The 24,916-nt window shown below is 48.7% G+C and overlaps 2 protein-coding genes across 2 annotated transcripts in view; both read left to right on the forward strand.

The window, feature by feature from the left end:
- The window catches only part of ARF3 (ARF GTPase 3), a 19,533-nt gene extending 5,909 nt beyond the window's left edge, over nt 1-13,624 (forward strand). Inside the window, exons 2-5 of the mRNA XM_007107512.4 lie at nt 8,290-8,529; nt 9,676-9,786; nt 10,023-10,147; nt 10,725-13,624. Of these exons, the coding sequence (XP_007107574.1) occupies nt 8,382-8,529; nt 9,676-9,786; nt 10,023-10,147; nt 10,725-10,886 (546 nt within the window). The 5' untranslated portion in view covers nt 8,290-8,381 and the 3' untranslated portion in view covers nt 10,887-13,624. The remainder of the gene's footprint in view (nt 1-8,289; nt 8,530-9,675; nt 9,787-10,022; nt 10,148-10,724) is intronic.
- A 7,337-nt stretch (nt 13,625-20,961) lies between these two features.
- On the forward strand, nt 20,962-24,494 carry FKBP11 (FKBP prolyl isomerase 11). The gene is made up of 6 exons (XM_007107513.4): nt 20,962-21,190; nt 21,376-21,441; nt 21,810-21,897; nt 22,194-22,227; nt 22,579-22,649; nt 24,265-24,494. The coding sequence occupies exons 1-6, from the start codon at nt 21,056-21,058 to the stop codon at nt 24,480-24,482; spliced, it is 612 nt and encodes a 203-aa protein (XP_007107575.1). The 5' UTR covers nt 20,962-21,055; the 3' UTR covers nt 24,483-24,494.
- The last annotated feature ends 422 nt before the right edge of the window (nt 24,495-24,916 follow it).

A 24,916-nucleotide genomic window follows, 5' to 3' on the forward strand; every position in this document is an offset into this window, starting at 1 on the left:
TGTTTTCCTCTAAGAGTTTTATAGTGTCCGGTCTTACATTTAGGTCTCTAATCCATTTTAAGTTTATTTTTGTATATGGTGTTAGGGAGTGTTCTAATTTCATTCTTTTACATGTAGCTGTCCAGTTTTCCCAGAACCACTTATTGAAGAGACTGTCTTTTTTCCATTGTATATCCTTGCCTCCTTTGTCGTAGATTAGTTGACCATGGGTGCGTGGGTTTATCTCTGGGCTTTCTGTCTTGTTCTATTGATCTATATTTCTGTTTTTGTGCCGGTATCATATTGTCTTGATTACTGTAGCTTTGTAGTATAGTCTGAAGTCAGGGAGTCTGATTCCTCCAGCTCCTTTTTTTTCCCCTCAAGACCGCTTTGGCTATTCGGGGTCTTTTGTGTCTCCATACAAATTTTAAGATTGGCAGTTCCATCTTGACCTGCATAGTGGGACCAGATTGGGGCAAAGATTTACTAGGGCTTTAGGCTGATTACTCATGGAATTTAAGTGATTTTGTAATTAGGAAAGCACAGTGTTCTGGATATCCAAGGCTATCGATATGGACATTGGAGCAGCCATCGAATATCAGGAGATGGTGCAGTTGTAAACTGGTCAGATTCTAAGAATAGGGCAAGCTGAAAGCTTTGGTGAGAGGGTAGTGCCACAGAATGTTCCAAGGAAACAAATGAGCCTAGTTTTTATTCGCTCACTGTTTTATCTAGCGAAGTCATGTATTCTGAAACAGACTTAATGCTCTTCTCTGACTCACTTGCTGAGGGTTGTCCGTAGGAAAACCCATACCTTTTCTCGGTGTTTGGGTCTTTATCAGGGCGATTTAGAATCCTTCTTCACTTGGTGTTGTGGCCTCCTTCAGGTCATCCTGTACTGGAGTCTTCCTCTCGGACTAGAAGGGAAACTGGCGTAGGATTCTGGCTTGAGCCTAAATGCTGCTAGTTGAGTTAAATGGAGGCTAATTTTAGTTAGATATGTTCTAATTTATAACAAGGTCATCGCTCATTGCCTAGTAGCTAAGTTCAGTAGGTATTTTTCAGGCCTTATCTTAATTTGACCTTTCTACAGCCTTTGACCCTCCTTTTTTTTAAAAAATGTTCTTTCCTCATTGGTGTCTCTGATGTCTCACTCTCTTGATTTCCTTTCTACCCTTTTGGTTGCTTCCTACTCTCTTTCCTGGCCTTCTTTTTTGCCCACTGCTTTAAATGTTGACGCGCCCTAGGTTTCTGCCTTTGGCCTTTTCTCCTGTCTCACTGTACACGCTCTCCCTAGATATATCAATTAAGATGTATCAGTTGCAAAAGATAGAAAACACACCTGTGGCTCAAACAATCAAAGAATTTATTAAACATATAGCAAGAAGTCTAGGTGACATAAGCCAGACACAAAAGGACAAATATTGTTTGATTCCACATTTATGAGATAGCTAGAATAGTCAAATTCAGAAACAGAAAGTAGAGTGGTTGTTTCCAGGGGCTGGGGAGAGGGGGATTATTGTCTAATAGGTACAGAGTTTCAGTTTGGGAAGATGAAAACGTTCTGGAGATGCATGGTGGTGATGGTTGCACAATAGTGTGAGTGTACTTAATGCCACTGAACTGTACACTTAAAAATGGTTAAAATGGTAAATTTTATGTTATGTATATTCTACCGCACACAGAAGTAGTCCAGGGGTAGAACACTTTTTTTTTAAACTTTTATTTTATATCAGAGTATAGCCGATTAACAATGTTAATCGTTTCAGGTTAATGGTTAATTTCAGTGTTAATCGTTTCTGTGTTTCAGGTGCACAGCAAAGTGACTCAGCCATACATATACATGTATCCATTCTCCTCCAAACTCCCCTCGCTTCCAGGCTGCCACATAACTTTTAATTTATTTTTTTAATCCAGCAACTTGACAGTGTTATTAAGGACCCAAGTTTTCTCAGTATTTCTGCTCTGATATCCTAGTGTTCTTATGTCTGTCCCTTCATGTACCCAAGATACTCCAGCATCTCACCCTTCTACATTAACATCCAAAGGCTGGACAAGAGAGCATTGACATATGTTCTTTTTTAAGATTGAGGAAAACTTTCCCAGATACTCCCAGCAGACTTTCCTTACATCTTATTGCCCAGAATTAGTACCTAACCATTCGTGACTCAGTCACTGGCAAGAGAAATGGAATGCCCACATCCCTTCAGCTGATCAGTTTTCATACCCTAGGGCTGGCGAGGGGTAGTTCATACCCACTCCCTGCCAATATCTGAACAAAGTAGGGGTTCTGTTAGAAGAAAGAAGGGGAAGGTGGCTGTTGGTAGGCAGCCGGTAACTGCTGTCATACTGGATCATCTTGGTTCCTCTTGGGGCTTCAGTTACTATCTATGCAGATGATTCCATATACCCAGACCAGACTTTTCTCCTGAGCTTCATACCTTAGCACCTCAAAATTCACGTTAATCTAAAAACAAACATCTTCACTCTCAGATCTGTTCCTCTTAAGTTTTCTGCCTAAAGAATTGCCACTGAATCACACAGGCCAGAAACCTGGGAATCATCTTTGACTCTTCTCCTCTTCCTTCCTACGTTTAATTAGTCATTAAATCCTGTGGATTTTACTATTTTGTTGTTTCAAATCTGTCCTGTCCTCTCTATTGCCACCTCTGTTTCAGAACTTTTCTTATCTGTATTACTGTACCTCCCAAGTGGTCTCTATGCTTCCAGTCTTTCCCCCTTTTAACTTATTCCCTAAACTGCCGTCAGAATGGTCTTTCTTTTTATTTATTTATTTATGGCTGAGTTGGGTCTTTGTTGCTGCGTGCGGGCTTTCTCTAGTTGCGGCGAGCGGGGGCTACTCTTCGTTGCAGTGCGCCGTCTTCTCATTACCTTGGCTTCTCGTTGCGGAACACGGGCTCTAGGCTTGCGGGTTTCAGTAGTTGTGGCTTGCGGGCTCAGTAGTTGTGGCTCGCAGGCTCTAGAACTCAGGCTCAGTAGTTGTGGCACACGGGCTTAGTTGCTCCGTGGCATGTGGGATCTTCCCGGACCAGGGCTCGTGTCCCCTGCATTGGCAGGCGGATTCTTAACCACTGCGCCACCAGGGAAGCCCCAGAATGATCTTTATTTTTTTATTTTTTTTTTTATTTTTAAATTTTGGCTGCGTTGGGTCTTCGTTGCTGTGCGCGGGCTTTCTCTGGTTGTGGCGAGCGGGGGCTACTCTTCGTTGTGGTGCGCGGGCTTTTCATTGCAGTGGCTTCTCTTGTTGCGGAGCGCGGGCTCTAGGTGCGCAGGCTTCAATAGTTGTGGCTCGTGGGCTCTGGAGAGCAGGCTCAGTAGTTGTGGTGCACGGGCTCAGTTGCTCCGCGGCAGGTGGGATCTTCCCAGGCCAGGGCTTGAACCCGTGCCTCCCGCATTGGCAGGCGGATTCTTAACCACTGCACCACCAGGGAAGCCCAGAATGGTCTCTAAAGCACGTATCTGATCATGTTACTCAGTATGACCTTTAAAGCCCTTCATGATCTAACTCCTGCTTCTCTCTCCAGCCTCATCCCTTCCTTTTACTCACCAAGCTGCATCCACATAAACGACCTCCCAGTTGCACCTGGCTTTGGCTAATAAATGCTCTCTCTAACTCAAGTCTTTGTGCCTGTGCACACTCTGTTCCCTCTCCCACCTTCCCTATTCCTTAGTGTCTGATTATTTCCTATTCTTCCTTTAAGAGTTAGCTCAGGTGTGACCTGAGAATCATGTCTGGGAATCATCCTTTATCCTCCAGTCTTGATTAACTGCTCCAGCTTTCTGTCCCTATAAAACTATGTGCTTATCCCACTCTTATCCTCACACAGTAATCCTCTGTTTCCTAGTCTTTCTCTCCCATTGACTGAGTTTCATGAAGGCAGAAACTGTCTTCCTCTGTATCCCTGGTTCATTATTCTCAATAAATGTTTAATGAATGGATGGAAGCTGACATCAGAAGCTGTTTCTTGGCTTTGGGAAATCTTTGAGTCTAATAGAATTCATTGAGATACTAATCTAGGAGTTCTTGTGTACTGATTACAGTGCTCTTGAGGCAAAAATTTGGAAAGTTTACAGAGGTCACAAGCCAGCTGCACTAAGGAAACTAAATACAGGCAGACCCTGCTTTGGTTTTCTTAAATTTTTTGGTTTGCTCCATTGGCTGTGCTAAGAATAGCATCTCTGTTAGTGATATCTCAATTTGAAGATTGTTTGGGAATAAAGCTGCACCCTGCAGTTTAGTGCACCCTGCCTGGGCAGCACAGGATTTGGGAGGCTCTGGTCGTCCTTACCCTGGTCCCATGCAGCCTGAAGAGGAGGTGCTGTATCAGGAGTCCCCTTGGGGTGTCTCAGGACACATGCCTGCATCAGGAGTGGGCAGTGTGTGTGTCAGACTGAGCTGTGACTCTCAGAATCCCCTGGAGGGTGAGGCAGGCAAGCCTCACGTCCAGATAACTGAACAGTCAGTGACAGCAACGGCCTGCCCCTCCTGGAGGGCGGGAGAGAGGGATTGGGGGCAATAAGTGATTGTCAGTGAGGACATCCTCAGGTGAGGCTTAAATCAGCCAATGTGCTTGGTTGAACTCCTGAGTGTCGCACACGGAGGAGATAACAAAGTTTGTAACTGTAAAATAGAATGTTGAGACATACTCTTTGTTAATAGAGGTATTACTGTATTCCATTTTTCATCTTGAGCCACTCACCTTTAGTTTTAACTGCTTCCTGTTTCTACCAGCCCATAGAACCCTGGTATTTTGCCCTGTTGACACACGAGTGCCATCTGTGGCAAAAGAGAATGACTGTAGGCAGTACAGTACATAGGGATACAATCCAGGGCTGGTTTGTTTGTCTGCCATCTGCTTCCCAGAGCTTCCTCTAGGAATGCATAATGGTGAAAGTGAGAATTGGCTATATAGCCGTAGATTTGTATTCATGGCACAAAGCTGAAAGTTGCCACCATCCTGATAGTAGGGGCAGTATGCTATCTGGAAGCAAGCAGGGACAGGGAAAGCCAAGACAAGAAAGCCAACACCCCCTTTGGAATGTTCATCTGAGTCAAGCTCCTGATTATATTAAAGAAGAGTTGTAATGTCCATTAATTTCAAGGCTTTGGGCTGCCATGGGGGACACATGGTAACTACTTGAATATTTCGTTAGTTATCTGTCAGCCCCACTGAGTATTAAATGGCAAGAGAAAATTTTACCAATTTTCGTTTTCTAATCCTTTCATGGCTTTCCCAAACCAGTCTTGGGGTCAGTATATGTGGAAAATGCCAAGAATTGACAGGAAAGCTAAGCAACCATCTGTGCATTACACAGAGATAACTGCTAGGACAGAAGAAATGATATAAGGACATCCTCAGATGAGGCTAAAAGTAGCCAATGTGCTTGATTGAACTCCTACAGTGGGCTTGGCACTGGGAGCAAGGAAAGATCCAAAATAAATAAAAGGCATAGTCCTTGCCCATGGTGAGTACACAGTTAACTTGGGGAGACGGTAAATATACAGACTTATAAAAGAAGAAAAAACTCCATAACACAGTGCCCCTTGAGTGGTTCAGATAATTCAGGGTGCTTTATGTAGCATGCCAGAAAATAGAAATAAGTGTAACACCGGGATCAGATTTTGAACCAAGACTTTAGCATGATAGCTTAGCAAAGGAGCAGACCAAAGGACAGTGTATGCATGTTCTGGGGCAAGGGATATCTTTCAGCCACTGCTCAACTCACAGTTGGTAATCATTTAGCCAGCAACAGTTCCATTCATGAAGGAGAGCAAGATAAATGTATGGTATAAATTCAATTCAGAATCTGGGCCAAAGCCTGTTACTTAAGCTTTAAAGCAAAGTATCATCTGGAGCTGAAGGAAATGACACCTGAGCTGGAGACAAGATAAAAACTAGGAAGACTTGGGGAAGGTCTAAATTTCTGGAAGTGATGGCAGCGGAACCAGAAGTCTGTCTACCAGAAATTACCAAGGCTGGTGGGATCTGATCTTGTTCGTTGGGCAGGTGTCCCCTCCTGCCTCAGGAATCCTCGGGAATCTGTCTGCCTGGGTGGTTGAGGCAGGATGAGCAGAGAGGATGGCTAGTGGGTGACTTGACTGAAGTTGAGGCCAAAGTTGAGCCAGGCCCTCCCCCTGGGGTGTGAGCGCTCTGGGTCAGGGGCAGGGCTCCTCTGTGGAACCTACCCGGAGCACCACGCCTGGCTCATTAGTGGATGTCTGGGGAGGTCTTTGAAGATGAAACACTCCATAAGCACTCATTGTTTCTGTTTTTTGGACAAACTAGTACTTTGGTCTTCCAGGAGCTGTTGATCTGGCTCCTTTGTACTAGTCTGGAATTTGCTGCAAACTGAGGAGAGTAGGAAACAAACAAAAAAGCCTGAAATCGTTTTTGAAAAATCAACTAAACTCCCGACAAACCCCGCCACGGTTTAGCTTGTAAATAGGATTCCTCCCCATCCACCTTTCACATTCTTGGGTTTGGGTGCACTCTGTCTTGACCTGTTCTCTCGCCTGCTGGGTTTGGGGTGTGCGTGTGTTTATCTCTGGTTCCTAGACTGTGTAGAGAATGCCAGCAGCTGGCATATGGTGATTGTTGAATAAGCTGCCCGCTGATGCGTGTCTCCCGCAGGCCCAGAGAACTGGCTGGCACAGGTGATTCTGAACCCCTGTTTCATTGTTGTTTCAAAGATTCATTTCTGTGGCTGTCCTGAGCCATAGAGAAGGGAGGGAAGACGAGACGGAATGAATGAATCTGATTCTGTCTGTCGGGGGCAGTGGATGAGGTGGGCAGATAGGCATTTTGTACGTTTGTAGTGTTCTAACTGCTCCCTTCGTTTTCCCCTATGATGTAGCAGGCAGAAATGTCTAACCTGAGTGAACTGCTAGTCAGGTCAGTAGAGACCTGGGAGTTAGTTCAGTCATTCAACTACTGTGTGCCAGGTACTAGTCAAGGTAGGGAACACAGCAGGGAACAAAATAGATAAGGAGCTGACGTTACAGTGGGAGGAGAAAGACAGTACAGCAGGAAACAAATATGTAACGTGTCAGATGGTGATAAACGCTGTGAAGAAAAATAAAGTGGGATAAATGGTGTAGAGAGTGGTGTGTGTGTGTTATAGGTGGTTATGGAAGGCCTCTTTGATAAAGTGACGGTCGAACAGATGCCTGAAGGAAGTGAGGGAGTGCTCCCTGAAGGTTGTCTGGGAGAGGAGCATTCCAGGCAGAGTGAATAGCAAGGACAAAAGCTTTGAGGCAGGAAAGTATTGGGGAACTGAAGTGGAGTATGCACAGGGGAGAGTAGGGGATCTGATGAGAGAAACGGGAATGCAGATTGTGCTGGACTTTATAGGCCGTGGTATGGCTTTGGCTTTTACTGAAAAGGAGCTATGAAGCCCAGAGAGGGTTTTGAATAGAGGAGCAACATGACCTGGTTTTGGCTTTAAAATCAGTCTGGCTGCTCTGTGGAGAATAGACTGAAGGGGGTTAGAGCAGAAGCAGAGGGTGAGCTGACTGCCTCATTGCAGGTGGCCACGCGGAGCAGCTGTCCTGGGACGGGCCGCGGCGAGCCTGGGATCTACGTGGCTGAGGAATGAGGGGCAGCCTCTCGCTACCCCGTCTCCCAGCTCTCAGTGCACTGTTGTATGAACAGGGCACGACATTAGCAGCTGGCATTTCACAGAGTGGAAAAGATCAGCCTCTTTTAGGAGTGCTGCTTTCTTATTTCTTCCTCATTAATTTTGGTGTGTAGAAGGAAGGTGTAGAAATATAGGAAGGGAAGAAGCAGAGTGTCTTAATTAGAGCTGAGAGCATAAACCTTGGGAACCTGGTAAGCCTGAACCTCGTTATGAGTCACAAAGAGCCACTCCTCATTCCACTCCCTCCTCTCCCACCCTTTCCAGAAGTCTCAGGGTAAGGTGGGGGGAGGGAGAGGCATTAATGGTCTCCCAGTGCCTTGGGGTATAGAGTAGAATGTCAGGACTGAAGGGACTTTAGAAATCATCTAGTTCAACCCCCTCCATTTACAGGTGCAGATAAGGACAGGTGAAATAACTCTTCCAAAGTCACGTGGGTAGATTACTGGCAGAAACAGGGGTCCTGAATGTTCACTGCTTTGTCTCTGCTCCCAAAGGCTCAGGATGTGTCTGAGTGGGCCTTGACCTTCTTAGTACCTACCGTCAGGCTCTCAGTCTGTCATGAAAGAACCCCAGCCATGACTTTAGCCAGTGCCATTAACGTGAAATCCCGACAAGCAGATGGTGGTAATAAGTTTGCATTTCTTTGCCTAGGATCAAGTCCTCCATACCAGGGACCAAGCCAAAACCAGACTGCCACTGCCCTCACTGCGCCCTACTGTCCTCAGAGAGCGGCTGCTGCGATCATGGGTAATATCTTTGGAAACCTTCTCAAGAGCCTGATTGGGAAGAAGGAGATGCGCATCCTGATGGTGGGCCTGGATGCCGCAGGAAAGACCACCATCCTGTACAAGCTAAAACTGGGCGAGATCGTCACCACCATCCCCACCATTGGTAAGGGCACAGCTTGGATGTAGGCTTTCATGCCAGCCTCTGAGCCAGACAGGGGGCCTATTCCTAGATCCTCCATCTGGCCACCAGGCAAGTCCTTGCAGTTTGTGGGGTTCAGGGAAGAATGGTTATTTAGCTTACTAGCAGGTGCTGGGGCTGATGTTTTGCCTATATACCGTGACCCTCTCTAATGCGGGAACTTCAGCCTGGCACCCGACAGTGGCCCTCAGGCACTGAGCTGGTTTGTTCTCTGTTGTTTGAAAAGCAGGTGAAGGGCTTTTTTAAAAAATTAATTAATTAATTTATTTATTTATTTATTTATTTACGGCCGAGTTGGGTCTTCGTGGCTGCATGTGGACTTTCTCTAGTTGTGGCGAGCGGGGGCTACTCTTCGTTGCAGTGCAGTGGCTTCTCTTGTTGCAGGGCACAGGCTCTAGGGCTCGTGGGCTTCAGGAGTTGCGGCGCGCGGGCTCAGTAGTTGTGGCGCACGGGCTTAGTTGCTCCGTGGCATGTGGGATCGTCCCGGACCAGGGATCGAACCTGTGTCCCCTGCATTGGCAGGCGGATTCTTAACCACTGCACCACCAGGGAAGTCCAGGTGAAGGGCTTTGATGTTCCTGCCAGAGGCCTGGAATTGCTTCAGTTTAGATCCTTGGTGGCCCTGATCCCGGTTAAGACCTGTCTGCTGGAGAGAGAACATTTGCCTTGTAAAGGCGGCTCCAGAACATCAGCAGCAGCTGGTTCTGTGTTTGGGGCTCCAGGACTATAGCTCCCTTCTTGTTCTTCACTCTGCCTCCCAGGCCCCACTTCTTAGCTGAGGCAGACTCTGGTGGCCAAGGTACAGGAGTGGGACTGAGTCATTTCTTTTGCAGGAGGGAGAGTCAGAAACTGAGAGAATGAATGGGGAAGGTTGTCTCACCCAGGTGATTGTGAACTTCCTGACTGGCCCTCTTCGTCCTCTTTCACTTCTCTTAGGTTTTCTTTTTGGCCTTTACACTACTAAGTCAAGGAACACCAGGTCTGAGGAAGCCTTATCTTTCTTTCCCTTGCTAGGACATGGCCATGGCTGGGGGAAACAAACAAGCCACTGGGGAATCGTTTGCAGGCCTGGGTTTCAGGCCAAGTGACCATTGTCTGTTTTTGCCAAAGGGTTCAACGTGGAGACAGTGGAGTACAAGAACATCAGCTTCACAGTTTGGGATGTGGGTGGCCAGGACAAGATTCGGCCTCTCTGGAGACACTACTTCCAGAACACCCAAGGTAGGGCATGGGAATTGCCCATGGGCTGGCATGGGTTGGTTGGGTGTGAGCAGAGAGTATGGCTATTGTTCTTGGTTATCGGTAACCAACTTTTGCCCTGCTGCAGTTCCTAGGGGTGAGAGACAAGGAGAAAAGGGAGCAGATAGTTGGAGGGTATAAGGAGGGTGTTTTCTTTTGGTGGTGGGGGAGGGGAGTTGATCTGTCGTCTCTGTGCAGCCCATGTTCTGCCTCCCTAGGGTTGATATTTGTGGTCGACAGCAATGATCGGGAGCGAGTAAATGAGGCCCGGGAGGAGCTGATGAGGATGCTGGCAGAGGATGAGCTCCGGGATGCTGTGCTCCTTGTCTTTGCAAACAAACAGGTGTGACATCTCCCTACCCCTGGGTTTGAGAGAGGGCAGCCTGGCCGTGGAAATCGTGGGGTCTTGGGGCCCATTGTGTGGGAAGCCCCATGACTGTGCTCTCAATTTTGAAAGTGTGGGAAATATGATTAGTTGGCTTCTTTATGCTCTTCTTCTGCTCTTCTTCTTGTCCCCACCCCATCCCAGCTTTAATTAGCAACACTTCTGTCCAGGGGGACTGGTGTGGTAGATCCTTCACCTCCTGTCCCTCTTTTATCTTACCTACTGTCTACTTTAGTGGAACTGCCCTCACTCTTATGGTCAGACAGACCTGATTGTACGCCCAGTCTGAATCACCTCTCCACTTCCCTGCCAACCCATATTTGGTTTCCAGCTCCTCAGTGGAATGACCTTTAGTGCCTTGGATCCGGAGTTCTAGGATGATTAAATCCAAAGTAGTTCTTTAGGATCTTGCTCTGGGTTCCTACACTGAAGGAGGAGGAGAGGGTGCTAGTCTACAAGTCTTTGGTAGATGGTTGCACTAGAAGCCTTTGAAAGATCCTGAAGCTCCTTTTTGTGTGTCTCCCTTGTGCTCCAGGATTTGCCTAATGCTATGAACGCTGCTGAGATCACAGACAAGTTGGGCCTGCATTCCCTGCGTCACCGCAACTGGTACATTCAGGCCACCTGTGCCACCAGCGGGGACGGGCTGTACGAAGGCCTGGACTGGCTGGCCAATCAGCTCAAAAACAAGAAGTGAGAGCCAGACAGCCCTATCCGACCACCCCACCTACCCCTACTGTCTCCCTGCCCCAGCCCTGCCCTTTCCTTCCTGTTGCCAGTGTGGCCAGGGCCCTGGGTATCATATCCGCATGCCCAACAAGAGCCTTGCCTCCCCTTCCCTCCCCTCCCCCATCCATGACCAGTCCCCAGTTGCTGTCCTAATGATGAATCATTCCAATTTACCAGATTTAAAACAAAAACAAGGTTGTTATGGTTTCATGGGGTGCCCCCCTCCCCAGGCTCTGGCGTTGGGAGGTGGGATGGGGTATTCTCTCCAGTTTGCTTCGTTTGGCTCCGGTTGGTGTGCTCTTGGCATCTGAGTCCCTTCTCTTTTCCCATAGGCCCCCTCTCCTGCTCCCCGTCTTCCTTTCCTTTGCCGCTCTCCCCCTGTTCTACATGGAAATTGCACGGGCCTCTCTTTGTGTGCGTGCATGTGTGCGCGTGTATATACCTGTATAGAGAGATATATATGGGGGCCAAGGAGCGGGTGGAGGGTGGAGTGCAGCTCAGGGCTTGGAGCCAGGACACTGCCCACTCTCACCTACCACCTTCCCCTCCCGTGTTGGTGAGATAAAGGGAAGGAGGGGGAGGGAAGGCTGCCCCAGTCCTGCACTGGTTCCTCTCCTCTGCAGGTAGGTGTTTTCCTGGATGATAGGACAGATGATGGACTTTCTGCCACCATCTTCCTTTATCCCTCTCTCCACCCCACTTAGGGCAGGGGGGTGGCATTTATCTCTAGATGACTGTTCCCAAGGAGATGCCATTCTGCCCTGCCTTTTAGTGGGAAGGAGAGAGGAACCCACTCAACTCTTACCAGCTCAGAGTGTTCAACTGATCCTCCCCCTCATCCTTAAATCTGTTCCTCAGGAGCTTTAGGTGGGAGGTGGGGATAGGTAGCAAGACCATGGGGTGTATTTGGGACCCAGGGCACTGGGGAGAGGGGCTCAGGTTTTCCATCTTCATCCTCTTTTGTTATTAGGAGAAGGTGATACACAGATCAGTCCTATTCCTGCCTTCCTATCCCCCCCAATCTTCTGATCTTGGGGCTGGGTGGTTCACCTGTCCTTTGTCAGAAGTTTCCTCACCCTGGTAGTTCTGCTGGTCTGACCAGAGCTGGCTGGCTGCTTTAATGAGGAGCGGGGAGTGGGGGTGACATAGCAGACCTCAGTATCAATCCCCCTGTTCTCCAGTTCTCTCTAGTCCAGGATGTGCTGAAGGGTGAAAATTTTGTTTCCAGACCCTCAGACCATCCTGCTGTCCCCCCTCTCCATCCCAACAGCTTTTCCCTGCCCTCTTCACCCACTTCCCATAAGTGGATCTGGGCGTTGGAATGGAGGGAATAGGACTCTGAAGTGGTTGTTGGTGCTGGTGGGATGCGGTGGTCTTCAGAGTCCTCCCTTCATTATTATGTAGTTGTTCAGAAGCTGCTGCTACTATGTCTCTGTCTACAGGAGGCGCTTGTCCCTGAGATCCTGGCCTGGGTCCTGACTTCTGCGGTTTCTGTGAAGCCGTGGCTTTTCTGTGGGCTCCTGTGTGTGCTGGCTGCGCCCTGAGCTCCAAGACGGCCGCCCGTAACCTTTCTGCTAACGTCAGGGCCCAGGGCCTCCACAGCGTGGCTGGGGGACCCCTTCCCAGAAGGGCTGTCCCAAGCCCCGCCCCATGGGACTAGGCTTCCTGTCACCTTTGTCTACAGCAGGAGGATCAATACCCCCCACCCCACCCCAGACTGAACTGTGAAAGAGAGGTTCCAGGGGTGTCTCCCTCAGTGCCAGCTCCTTAGTGATGTGTTACTTACCCAAGGTGCAGCGGGTGTATGCAGGTGTCTTGCTCTCTAGGCCTTTGTGTGTATGTGTGTATGTGTGTTTGGTGGGGGGAGGGGGGTGCTGGAGCTTCTGTCTCATCTTAACCTGCGTTCATTCCCCTGACCCCACAGATGCTTCCCTCCACACTTTTTCTTTGCCTCTGTCTCGATTTCGTCAGATTTTTTTTTGCTCCTGCTCCTGTTGCCTCTCCCTCCCTGAACCCTTTCCTTTGCCTTCTCAACTTAATCACTGCTGTTGCCTATTTGTCTCCCCTTTCCTTGGTTCTTTCCTACTTAGGATTCTTCACTCTGTACCTTTGTGGTTGGTGAGGGTTTTGCCTCTTCTCCTGCCTCACGCCCTCTCTGACCCTGCCTAGGTAGATGCCAGTCCCAAATGGGTTTTTCTCATTTTAGACCCACCCCCACCTTGGTTTGGGGGGCTTCAGGGACTAGTGGGGCTGAGGGTGTTAGGAAGCAGCCTTAGAGGTTACGTAAGTGCTGCTTGAGGATCTGTCCAGCAGGGGGCAGTAAGTGATCTTGGTAGTATCCCAGGCTGCTAGGCCTTTGGCAGGGGTGGCCCTTTCTACATTCCCATTCACCTAAAAGCGCTTTTGGGATTGGGTGTTTCATTCCATTTCTGCCCACTCCCTCCCCCACTCTCGTCCGGTAGGTTTAATTTTTTGCTTTCCTTTGTTCCAGCCTTTCTTCTCCCTGGGGATTTCCCCTAAATTTCCCCCCTAAAAGTTTGTGGTGTTACAGTGGTAACTGCAGTTCTGAACTGGTTTTTCTCTTCTTTTTTCCTCCTCTGGAATGTAGACTGTATATGTTTAATAACTCACCTTCTCTCTCCTTGCTCGAAATGTGGGATACGCGGTGACTGTGACCCTGGTTGGAAATTAAACTTGTTTTATGCAGCTCTGGAGCAGACCTTCATCCTTGATATGCAGCAGCCGTGGGACAGTGTTTAATGGTGAGGGTAGTTGTACTTCTGGTCCCGCTCTCCAGACTGCTCTTTCTCTCAGCAGCGGGGTAAAGGGTACCCTTGACTGGGGAGAGTGAGGTTACAGAGGAACTTAGGTTCATCTCCGCGCTGCTTACTGTTTCCCGTCATACCCCAAAAGGGAGCTTAAATGAATTGGGCCCCAGAGTGTGAGGGCTTCGTGACTTTGCCTTTCTAGTTGTAAAGGGTTTAACCCTGAACTTAGCCATATTTATCACCTTTTAGTAGACATTAGGGACTTCATTAGCTAGAGCGCCCTGAACTTGGAGTGCCCCACACTGCCTCCACTCTCAGATCTCCCCAGGCCTGCGCATCAGGTGCTTCTAGTTGGAACAGGGTCCCCTCATCCATAGATGGGAGTCTGCTCACCCATCTAGTTCTGGATTTTGGCAGTGAGTAAGCGTGAAGGGTAGAGGTCTGGGTAGTCTAATGAACTTGATCCTCCTTACAGCCGATGGCCCCGCGTCACCTCTGCTTTAGGTGTGTGGTTCCCCATTGTCAGGAAGCCAAGCCTCATCCAGAGATAATGTTTCGAGGCAAAAGACAAGCCTCTATCCTCCCATCCCACTCCCACCACTGCTGTGCTCCTCTCCTGCTATTACTCAGGCAAAGAAAGGGGTGGTGCTACCCTTTCTTGGGGTGGGGGGGGTGAGGTCTGGATGAGCCCGGCAGGCCTTCCCGACTCTTAGCACTTTCTTAAGCTTTGAGGACAGAGGTCTTCCCAACCTGATGATATGGGAAAGGGACAGGATTTAGGCATATAATAGGTCTGAGAGCCCCAGGTACCAGTGTGAAGTATATCATTTGTATTCAGTTACCTCCCTGCTGCCTCCCCTGGTAATTCTCCTTTTCAGCCCCTCTCTTGCTATTGAAATGTCATCACCCTCAAGGACCAGTGCTTCTGCCCTTATGAAACCCTTAAACTGCTCCAACCAGACATCACTTTATTAACCCCTTAAGCTTTGAACACTACCCACTTGCCCCTCAAAATCAGATGATGCTTTCCTGCTTCTAGGCTCCTCAAAAGTCCTGCTTGGTGACTAAGGTGACTGATAAGTTAGGAGCACTTTCCCAAGCATGTTATTTGTATACTAATAAATAGATAACTTCTAGAGCTACAACCTCGCATAAGATAATGATAATGGAGAGGACTTTAGCTGGATGACAGGCCAGTGGGGGTCTTTTGACCCCTGACAACTTGGGAAGAGGATGACCTAGTCCCTCTATCCCTCAGTAGGTGGTCTAGGATGCCAGGAAGGAGGTGGAGGGAGCTCTCTTGTGGCTTTTGCTTAAACCTTCCATGTTTTGGGGTTGGCGGGGGGGGACATGGGGAGATGAAAGGGAGACTTAACCTGGAAGGTAAATGTTTAGCATCCAGCTCTTAGGACAAACAGCGACCTTGTCTTCCCAGAACACGAATAGCTCTTCATTCGTGGCTTGGCAGAGGATCTGGGCCTAGGATCCACTTCAGGATAATCTGGGCAAGGGAGCTTCTAAAACGAGCCTGGAGAAAACCATTGGAAGTACTTGGATTGGTCCAGGTGGGATGGAGGCAGTGACAGGGAGAATGAGTGTGAGTATGTATTATGTATGACTTTTTCGGACTAGAGGTATAAGGTCTGAAGGCTTTGGGGAGTCACCGCATCATTTCCAGTTTCAAGTACCTAGACTGGTCAAAGCAGAAACTGACAGGTATTTATTTTGTACCTTCTGTGTTTCCAGACATGTGCTAAGAATGGAGTCAAACCACAGTACTGAGGGAGAGACCAGGGAATCTATCTCTGGGCTACTCTGGAATCCTTGGGATAAGCGTAGAGTACCACGTGGGGTAGTGAGAGTCGGGGAGTAAGTGTGTAGCGGGTATACCCCCTTTCTGCTTGCAGCAGGGAGTGGTGTCTTTGTGCAGGCAGTTATACTACCAAGAATAGTCTCTTTCGCAGTTCAGAAGAGTGTGGAGGTAGGAGGGTCAAAATCCAGTTTTCTACTTTCTAGCCTGGTAACTGGAGGTTAGAGTATCAGGCTGGTCACTGGGGAGTCATAGGATCCAGGTGCCTTTTTTCCTCTGCGGGTTTTTCATTCAAATTAGGTTTCCTGGCCCTGATTACGGGGATGGGTAAGGATGACCCTGAGTTCCTGAGCAAAGGGAAGAAAGGGTTAGGCCTGAGGAAATCTGAGCCTTGAGTGTGGTAAAGGGCGCAATGCTGTTGAAGGCAGCGGTTGGAGGTCTGGAAGTGAGGAACCTGGGCCGGGACTGTTCACCATCAAGCCTTGAAGGTAAGTGTCTCCTGTTTGTGTCACTATGGCCATGAGCTGCAGAAGAGAGTATCTGGGCTCTAGCTTAGGAGCAAAGCTGGCTTCTGAGCTGAATGTGGTGGAGTAGAGAGGGTGCCTCACAAGCCAGAACTCTGGCTCTCTGTGCCCAGAGCTGACCAGTTCTGCCCATGCACCCTTCCTGCCCTGACCCTTCCTCCAAAGCAGGTGCATTGAGAGCTGTCTCTGAGGAGGTCTGGACAGTGAGTCTGGGCCAGGCAGGAGGTTTGAGAATGAACTTGGCCACCTGGCATTCCCTCCCACACCTTGTTGAGAGCTGTCCTAAGACAGACTCGAGTACAAGGCCTTTTAAGGGTTGGAGGGCTTAGCTTGGGGCAATGAATCACAGGGATTTGGATGCTAGCTTTTTTCTGAGTTCTGAATATAGGAATACTGCCTTTAGGTGATAAATATAGGAATACTGCCTTTAGGTGATAAATAGGAGATGGAGAATCTGTTCTTGCCTATGCCAGATCTTGCATGGATGGGATGATACATCCCTGGCTAGAACAGCCAAAGGGCAGAGTGCGGGAGGGGGGTAATGCTTCGTTCCTGGTTATGAGAGTATAACCATACCTAAAAAGAAAACATCTAGTCAGCCAGGGAATATGCATGCTGCTGAAAATATGCCATTCAATTCTGAACCCAGGTTTGTATATGCTGACTCACACGCTTTTTATTTATTAACAATCTGTCAAACATATTAAAACCATTTAAAAAGCAGTGCCTTGCTTACTATCTGGCACATGATAGTCACTCAACCTCGATGAATGAATAAACGTCATTGCCCTTGACCAAGCCGGACATGATGGGTACCCCATGAGTCTTGGAAGCCAGGGGTCTGTGGTAGTTTCTCCTACTTGCTGACAGCTACCTTTGAAGGTGGAAACCTCTCCAGGAGTGGCCCTCTGATTAACTTGTGCCTTGAGTCAGGGTTGGGCCAGCTCCCCTACCTTTCCCAGGATCATCTCACTTTTCTCTGTCCTTCAGGTTCCTCCTGACTTGATCCAAGGAGAAAGCTCCTTCCTCCATGGTCCCTTCCGGGTCCAGGAGGGCTTGTGCTGCCCTCTGTGGGTGACGTTGTCTTCGTTTTGCCCTTTTCTGCTACCGTCCTCTCTCACCCCTTCCCATTCAGGTGACCTACCAAACAAAGCCTCAGAGCTGGACAAGACAGTAGCCGTCCCCCTCAGTGGCACCATTCCAGTCAGCCGATGCCTCAGTGCAGTGTGCGTGGTCGCCCCTTTGCTCAGAAACTTTCAGTGGGTTCCCACTGCCGTTCACGGCTCTCTACAACTAGCTCTTCCTTCTCTCTCCAGTTACCTCTGTCTGGTCTTCTGGCTAAATCCCTTACTTTAGCCAGACTGGTCGGTTCATTTTCCCCAAATATCTGGCCCTCGGCCTTTATACCCTTTCTCCCTCGTTTAGAAACACTCCTTTCCTTTAAGGTATGCAAAGCTGCCATGGCCTCTCTAGTCACAAGGACGTTTTTCTCCTGGCCTGGCTCCTTTAGCTCCGCTAGCACAACTCCCTCAACACCTCCCACACATTGCCTTGGATTGCTGTGTATCATGTTCATTCATGCAATATTTTAATTTCAGAATTTATCTTTGTAACCAAAATAATTTTTATTGCAAAAGATCCAGACAACACAGAAGTGTTCAGAGCAGCATGTAGGACTTGTTCCCCTCTGCTCACTCTGTCCCCAAAGGTTACCACCCTCAGCTATTTGGTGTACATCCTCTAGTTCCTTTTCTAAATATATGTATCTACACACATTTGGGGAGGGGTTAAAATATAAAGGGGCTCATCACATCTATTATTCTACCTTTTTTTTTTTTAAAACTTAAAGGTATATATGTTTGTCTTAGAGGTTTTCTATATTAGTATAGTCAGGTTTTCCTTTTTAATGGTTTCTCAGTACTGCATAGTATATAATATTTACTCAAAATAAAACATATTTGTCTGGAATCTGTTATATGGAGGGTATTGTGCAGCCAGCACCTAAGGGACTCCAGATACCTTGTCCTTGCCATCAGTGAGCTCGCTCTTTAGAGGAGACGGGGAGGGAGGAGCGGGAATACACAAATAACCACAACACAAGGGAAAATACATTGAAGTCCCCAAGTGTGCCTGAAGTTCAGAAATAAGAGAAGTCACTTCTAGCTAAGGGGATCAGGACTTAACAGAGGAGGTGATCTTCAAGCTTGGCCTGGAAGGAGCTTGACAGGTGAAAGAAGAGCATGAACTGCACACAGAGATGAAAACACACAACGCAGGTTCATCTGATGCCATGAGCATGAAGGGGATTTGATTCAATTTATAAACACTTATCAAGTGTCAAATGTGTCAGACATCATACTAGGCAATGAGAATATAGAAATGAGAAATATGAGGTTCCTGTCTTTAAAAGGCTTTCATTTTAATGGAATCAAAGCCAGGTTTGGAAAGGCAGGTTAAGACCAGATGATGAAACCTTCAATTGGCATAGCATGTAGTCTGAATTTAATTCACTGGGCAATGTGGAGCCATGCAGGCTTTTTAGTGGGTAGGTAGGCAACATGCCTGAAGCTGAACAGACTGCAACTGTGAACAGAACGGGCTGGAGGAGGGAGAGGCTGAGGCTGAGGGGCTCATTACTCTTTTGTTGTTTTTTGTTTTAACAAGATAGAAGTTCATTTCTTTTTAATTTTTTGGCCACACCGCGCGGCCTCTGGGATCTTAGTTCCCCAACCAGGGGTCGAACCCATGCCTCCTGCAGTGGAAGCACGGAGTCTTAACCACTAGACTGCCAGGGAAGTCCCTAGAAGTTCAAAGGTGTCTGGTGGTAGGCAACCAGGACTGGTATGGTGGCTCTACAGTTGTCAGTCTCTGATGACTTCTTTTTGTTCACTATCCTACTTACATCCTCGTGGTCGCCTCATGGTCTAATATGGCTGCTAGAGTGTAATTCATCTCATCTATATTCCAGGCAGCAGAAAGAAGGAAGGGAAGGAGACTGGGGGGGAGGAGGTGGAGCACTGAGACACACTGCTTAGTTAAATTAACTCCCTTTAAGCAGCCTCCCTGGAAGTCCAGGACAATATTTCAAACACTTTGGTTTGTGTCTTATAGGCCAGAACTTAGTCACGTGGCCTTATCCAACTTTAAGGGAGACGTGGAAATATAGTTCTGTTTGTGTTTGATTTTTTTTCCTTTTAAAAAAAATTTGAGGTATAATTTGCATAAAGTGCGATGCACAGATCTTATACAGTTTGATAAGTTCTGACAGTCATACACCCATTAACCCACATCCCTATCAAGATATAGAGCATTCCATCACCCCCAGAAACTTCCTCCTGCTGAGGGGGCTTTTCTTAAAAATAAAAAAAAAAAACCCAAAGGAGAGAAATAATGAAGGTTTGATTAGGGTGGTAGCTGTGGGAATGGAAGGAAAGAGCTGGAGAGGCTGTGGAGGGAAAATCCAAAGCAGACTGGTTGGATGTGGGGGTGAGAGGAGAATCAAAGAGAGTGCTGATAGCAGAAGCAGGAACAGAAGAAACAGGAGGTTGGGAGTGAAGTCAAGATTGTTGCAGGTGGGATGGAAGGAGAAAGAGGAATGAGTACGGTATTGTGTGTGTTGATTTGAGGTGCTGGTCAAACATCCAGGTGGAGATCCCCAGTACACAGTGGTGTCTAGAGCTTGGGAGGACAGTCAGAGCTCCATGGCATCATGGACCAGAGAGATGCTTAAGAGGACAAGGCCTAAGAAGTGATCCAAAATATGGTGACTGTGAACTCACTGGTGACTTTTGAGGGAGCAGAATCCAGATACCCAAGGCCTGAGTGGGCAGTGAGGGCTTAAATCATTCAGAAGGGGATTGGTAGGGTCACCTGAAATAACTTAAAAAGTCTTAAAAACTTAAGCCCTGGGACTTCCCTGGTGGCGCAGTGGTTAAGAATCCACCTGTCAATGCAGGGGACACGGGTTCGAGCCCTGGTCCGGGAAGATCCCGCATGTTGCAGAGCAACTAAGCCCGTGCGCCACAACTACTGAGCCTGCGCTCTAGAGCCTGCAAGCCACAGCTACTGAGCCCGTGTGCCACAACTACTGAAGCCCACAAGAGAAGCCACTGCAACGAAGAGCAGCCCCCGCTGGCCGCAACTAGGGGAAGTCCGCGCGCAGCAACGAAGACCCAATGCAGCCAAAATAAAGAAATAAATAAAAAGAATTTCTAAAAACAAACAAAAAAACTGAAGTCCTTGCACAAACATAAAAGGGGTGTATGTAGCTGACCTTTTGACAAGTTTGTTGATGAAAGGAGAAAGGAAATGGTAATGTCAGAGGAAAAGATCAGGGATTCACCCCATCCTTAACAGTGAAATAGCCTGTGCTCTTTTCAGTTACCTTAAGGACAGGGTGATGGGACAACACCCTTCCTCCTTTTGGGTATATGACCTCCAGAAAATCAAGCTGAAGGGCTGGACGTGGGAGAGGGATACGACCTTTGGCAGCTGCTGTGTTGCGGTGGGCCAGCCAGACACTGCCAGGATAGGCGTGAGGACACATATATCTTTAAGAGGAAAGACCAGAGCGCAAACTGGCTGGACTCAGGTAGTCCTGGGTTTGAAACCTGTCTCTGTCACCACCTAGCTAGATGACCTTGAGCAACTTACTTAACCTGAACACCCAGTTCCTCATCTGTAAAATGGAAACAATTATGCCCACCTTTCAAGGTGGTTTTGAGGATTACAGACAAGCGTCTGGAACACAATAGGTAATCGTAAACCGGTGCCATTATGTGACCCAGCCCCTCGCTATGGGGCCGAACGGCTAACGGACAGGTCAGAGTCTCAGAGGGCAGGGAGAGCCCCCGCGGCCTCCTCCCTCCAGGAGGTGGGGACAAGGTGGAGGAAGGGCAGCGGGAGGAGGAGCTGGCGCGCGTCGCGACCCGCCCCGTCCCGTCCAGTCTGGCCTGGGCGCGGAAGGAACTGCGGTCCTAGCCGCCGCCACCCAACGGCCTGTCCTGGGTGTCCCGTGCCCTGCCCCCATCCAGCCATGACCCTGCGCCCCTCACTTCTCCCGCCCCGTCTGTTGCTGCTGCTGCTGCTGCTGCTGCGTGGGGCGGCGTGCCGGGCTGAGGCTGGGTTCGAAACCGAAAGTCCCGTCCGGACCCTTCAAGTAGAGACCCTGGTGAGGAGGACATAGTCCCGGGCGGGCTCTGTGGAGGTCGGGCCTCTTGAGGAGAATGCCGGGGTCGCAAGGAACCTGGGAGCGGGGAGGAGAGGCAGTGCGGGGACTGAATTGGGGGTGCTGAGTATAGGGGCAAGAACGGGATCTTTGGAGGAGCCTCCGTGACTCCTGTAGCGCGATCATAGGTGGAGCCCCCGGAACCGTGTGCTGAGCCTGCTGCCTTTGGAGACACGCTTCACATACACTACTCGGTGAGGGGCCTGGGGGGGCCGGGGCGGGGCCTGGGGGGGGCGGTGCCCTGCAGCAACACGTCAGCTTTAGCTTGGACACGTGGCAAGCGGTTCGCGAGTCACTCGGCTCTGGGGGTCCCCCAGCACGTGGCCGGGGGAGGGGCGCTCCTCTTCCCTACCCTTTTTACCTCCCAGCTTTTCCGCCAGTTCCTCCCGGGCCCTGAGAAGTGAAGGGTGGAGGGATCTCCGAGAAGCGCCAGCCCTTTCTGCCCCAGGGGAATGCTAGGCAGCAGTCGCGAGGGGGTTGCCGACCGAGGCCCAGGTGTGTGCGCGCCCTGCTGGGAGGGAGAGGTACTAGGTGTGTGCTCTAGAAGCTCTTTCCCCCCCAGGGCAGCTTGGTAGACGGACGCATCTTTGACACTTCTCTGACCAGAGATCCTCTGGTTATAGAACTTGGCCAAAAGCAGGTGATACCAGGTATGTGAGCCGTACCTCCCATTCCACTTCTTCCCAACCTAAGCCCTTGCTTAGCTTCTTCAACTCCTAAGCTACAGTGGAAATGCCCCCTGGAATAAGACCCCAGGGCTCTACCAGCCACCTCCTGAGGTCCAAACCCCGCTTGTAGTACTCCTCTTGCCCCATACCACATTGGAAGCCAGAGATTCCAGCAGTGGGGAGCTCAACTGAGGGTCCAAGGGGAGCCTTTGATCTTCCTCTCCTGGGATTTGGGGAATGTAGGTAGTTTCCTATTCAGTTGTGTCTTCTTCCTCAAGGTCTGGAGCAGAGCCTTCTAGACATGTGTGTGGGGTGAGTATCTGGGCAGGTGGGCTTGGGTATCCCCTCTGCATGGCTCTGCTATCCCTGCTCCTAGAGGAGGCAGGAGAACGGGCCTTGGCTTCACACTGGGCAGGTCAAGGTCACTGGGCACTGAGGCTTTGGATGAAGCCTCAGGCTTTCTGGCTGTGGATTTTGTTGGTGGAGTTGAGACATGTGGGGGGATGGACGCCTTGGCTGGTCAACCTGTTTGGTGCTCAAGTGGGAAAGTTCATGTTTTGAGTGTGAATATCCAGAGGGTTTTGTTGGTGGGGCTTCACATAGACTGAGGTGGCTGGCCCACCTGTTCCCACCTCTGGCTATGACTCACATTCCTTCCCTCAGAGAGAAGCGAAGGGTAATCATTCCTTCTCACTTGGCCTATGGAAAACGGGGATTTCCGCCATCTATCCCAGGTAATCTGACTAGGCCTCTCTCTGTGGCTATCAGAATACCCAGTCCCGGGGACTTCCCTGGCAGTCCGGTGGTTAAGACTCTATGCTTCCAATGCAGGGGGCGCAGGTTGGATCCATGATTTGGGAACTAAGATCCCACATGCTGCACGGTGCAGCAAAAACAAACAAACAAACCAAAAAACCCAGTCTTTAAGAGCTACATACAAGGAGCTATGCACTTTGTCTGGAGCTTGAGAAGGTCTAAAGCCAGTTTGCTGAAAGGTACAGGAGTGGCTGAGGCTTCCTTCTGCAGGGCCACCTTTTTTCCTCCTCAGATCGCTAGCAGGGACTAGGTACATATAACCTGTTAAAGCCACTGGCTTGTCCTCTGGCAGACAGCAACTTTTTAGGGAGGAGACACCTGCTTGAGCCACATGAGTCTGCTGTCTGTGCCACCTCCCTGAGAACTCTGGACTTCTTCCCTGCCCTTTTCCTACAATTCCAAACTGTTGGTTGTGCAGTTGGCATGCCTTCTCACTACATCTCCACCGTTCCTTTCAGCCTCCACCAGGAAAGAGATAGTAAAAATGATCACAGTCAAGTAATTCAAAACAAAATAAAACAAAAAACAACTTTTAAAATCCAAGCCTGGGACTTCCCTGGTGGTGCAGTGGTTAAGAATCCTCTTCCAATGCAGGGGACTCGGGTTTGATCCGCGGTCAGGGAACTAGATCCCACATGCATGCTGCAACTAAGACCTGGTGCAACCAAGATAAATTAAATAAATAAAAATTTTAAATAAATGATTAAAAAAAAAAAAGCTAAGCCTACCCCCTAACTTTAAAAGCCCTCACAGGTCACTGCTGATACCTATTTTTGAAGGCCTGAGACTGGACAGATTTCCCAAGATGCATATCTCTTGCTTTTGGTTATAAGAAATGTTCTATTAGCGAAAATGACTTGTACTTCAGAGTAGTGGGATAAAAGTTCTTATCCGAGTTCCAGCTTAGACAGAGACCCACAGAGAGAGTCAGGGGACTAAAGAAAGAGAGATTCTTTTACCCAAAGTTCTGTTACCTCCCCATTTCCAGTGCTGCTTGTTTGCATTTCTCCCCCAACTCATTCCTGTCCCTTCCTCCACTCCTTACTTCTTAAACCACATCCTCTTCCTCTCTAGCCCTTATGTTGAAACACCTGTTTTTTTTTTCACAATCACATGGAGGTGTGCTTATTGGTTGGTGAAATTTTAAAGAGTCTAGTTTACATCGAATTAATTTCAGCCCTGCAAAGGTTCTCTCCATGTGGCTGTTTAGAAAGGGAATACAGTTAGTACAGAGGTCTCTAACTTACAAATGGACTTTACAAGTACTTTTCACAGAAGGTTTTCCGGTCCTGGCAAAGACCTGTCAGTGAACACAAGCCACACTCGTATATGTGAGGTAAACGTGACTATCACTAGATAGCTCACAACCCTCCTCTGCTTCTGCCTTTGTAAGAGAACTCAGCCCCACATTTAAGTTTTGCCAGCTTTACAGTTGGTGCTGTGGTTGTGGTCTGCCCTCCCCACTTTCATTCAGATTTGAGTCCTGGGTAACATGCAAAGGGATTCTAACCTTCACCTCCTCTCTGCCTCCAGCGGATGCAGAGCTGCATTTTGACGTGGAGCTCATTGCACTGATCCGAGCCAACTACTGGCAAAAGCTGGTGAAGGGCACTTTGCCTCTGGTAGGCATGGCTATGGTGCCAACCCTCCTGGGCCTCATTGGGTATCACCTATACAAAAAGGCCAGCAGACCTAAAGTCTCCAAAAAGAAGCTCAAGGAAGAGAAGCGAAACAAGAGCAAAAAGAAATAAACAGTAATTTTTAAAAATCTTTGCATTTTTCACCTGATACTTTCTGCTGCTACCTTCGTAAGTGGGAATAAGGTAAAGGGCTGGGGAGAAAGCGCATTCTTAGTTGGGTCTTGCCTGGCATGGGGGTGGTTGGAGGCTTTGGCTCTCTTCTCCTGGCGCTCCTCTTTCTGTCCTAACTTACCCCGAGGACCGTAGGCTCTCTGGGTCCCTAAGGTATGTGTTTTGGCTCCCATGGTGTCCTGACGCTGAGGAGCAATCCATCACTGAGAAGTAAGCCTCTGGGTAGTTGCCTAGCTATCCTCTTTACCCACTAGGGCCGCTGTATTCCTAGTGTCCTCCAGGTAGACTGTTCTATCCAACACGGCAAAGATATAAGGAGCTCATAAACTCCATGGAGATTTTTTTTTTTTTTTTTTTTTTTTTTTTTTTTTTTT

Source organism: Physeter macrocephalus, unplaced genomic scaffold (genome assembly GCF_002837175.3).
Source record: "Physeter macrocephalus isolate SW-GA unplaced genomic scaffold, ASM283717v5 random_317, whole genome shotgun sequence".
NCBI lineage: Eukaryota > Metazoa > Chordata > Mammalia > Artiodactyla > Physeteridae > Physeter > Physeter macrocephalus.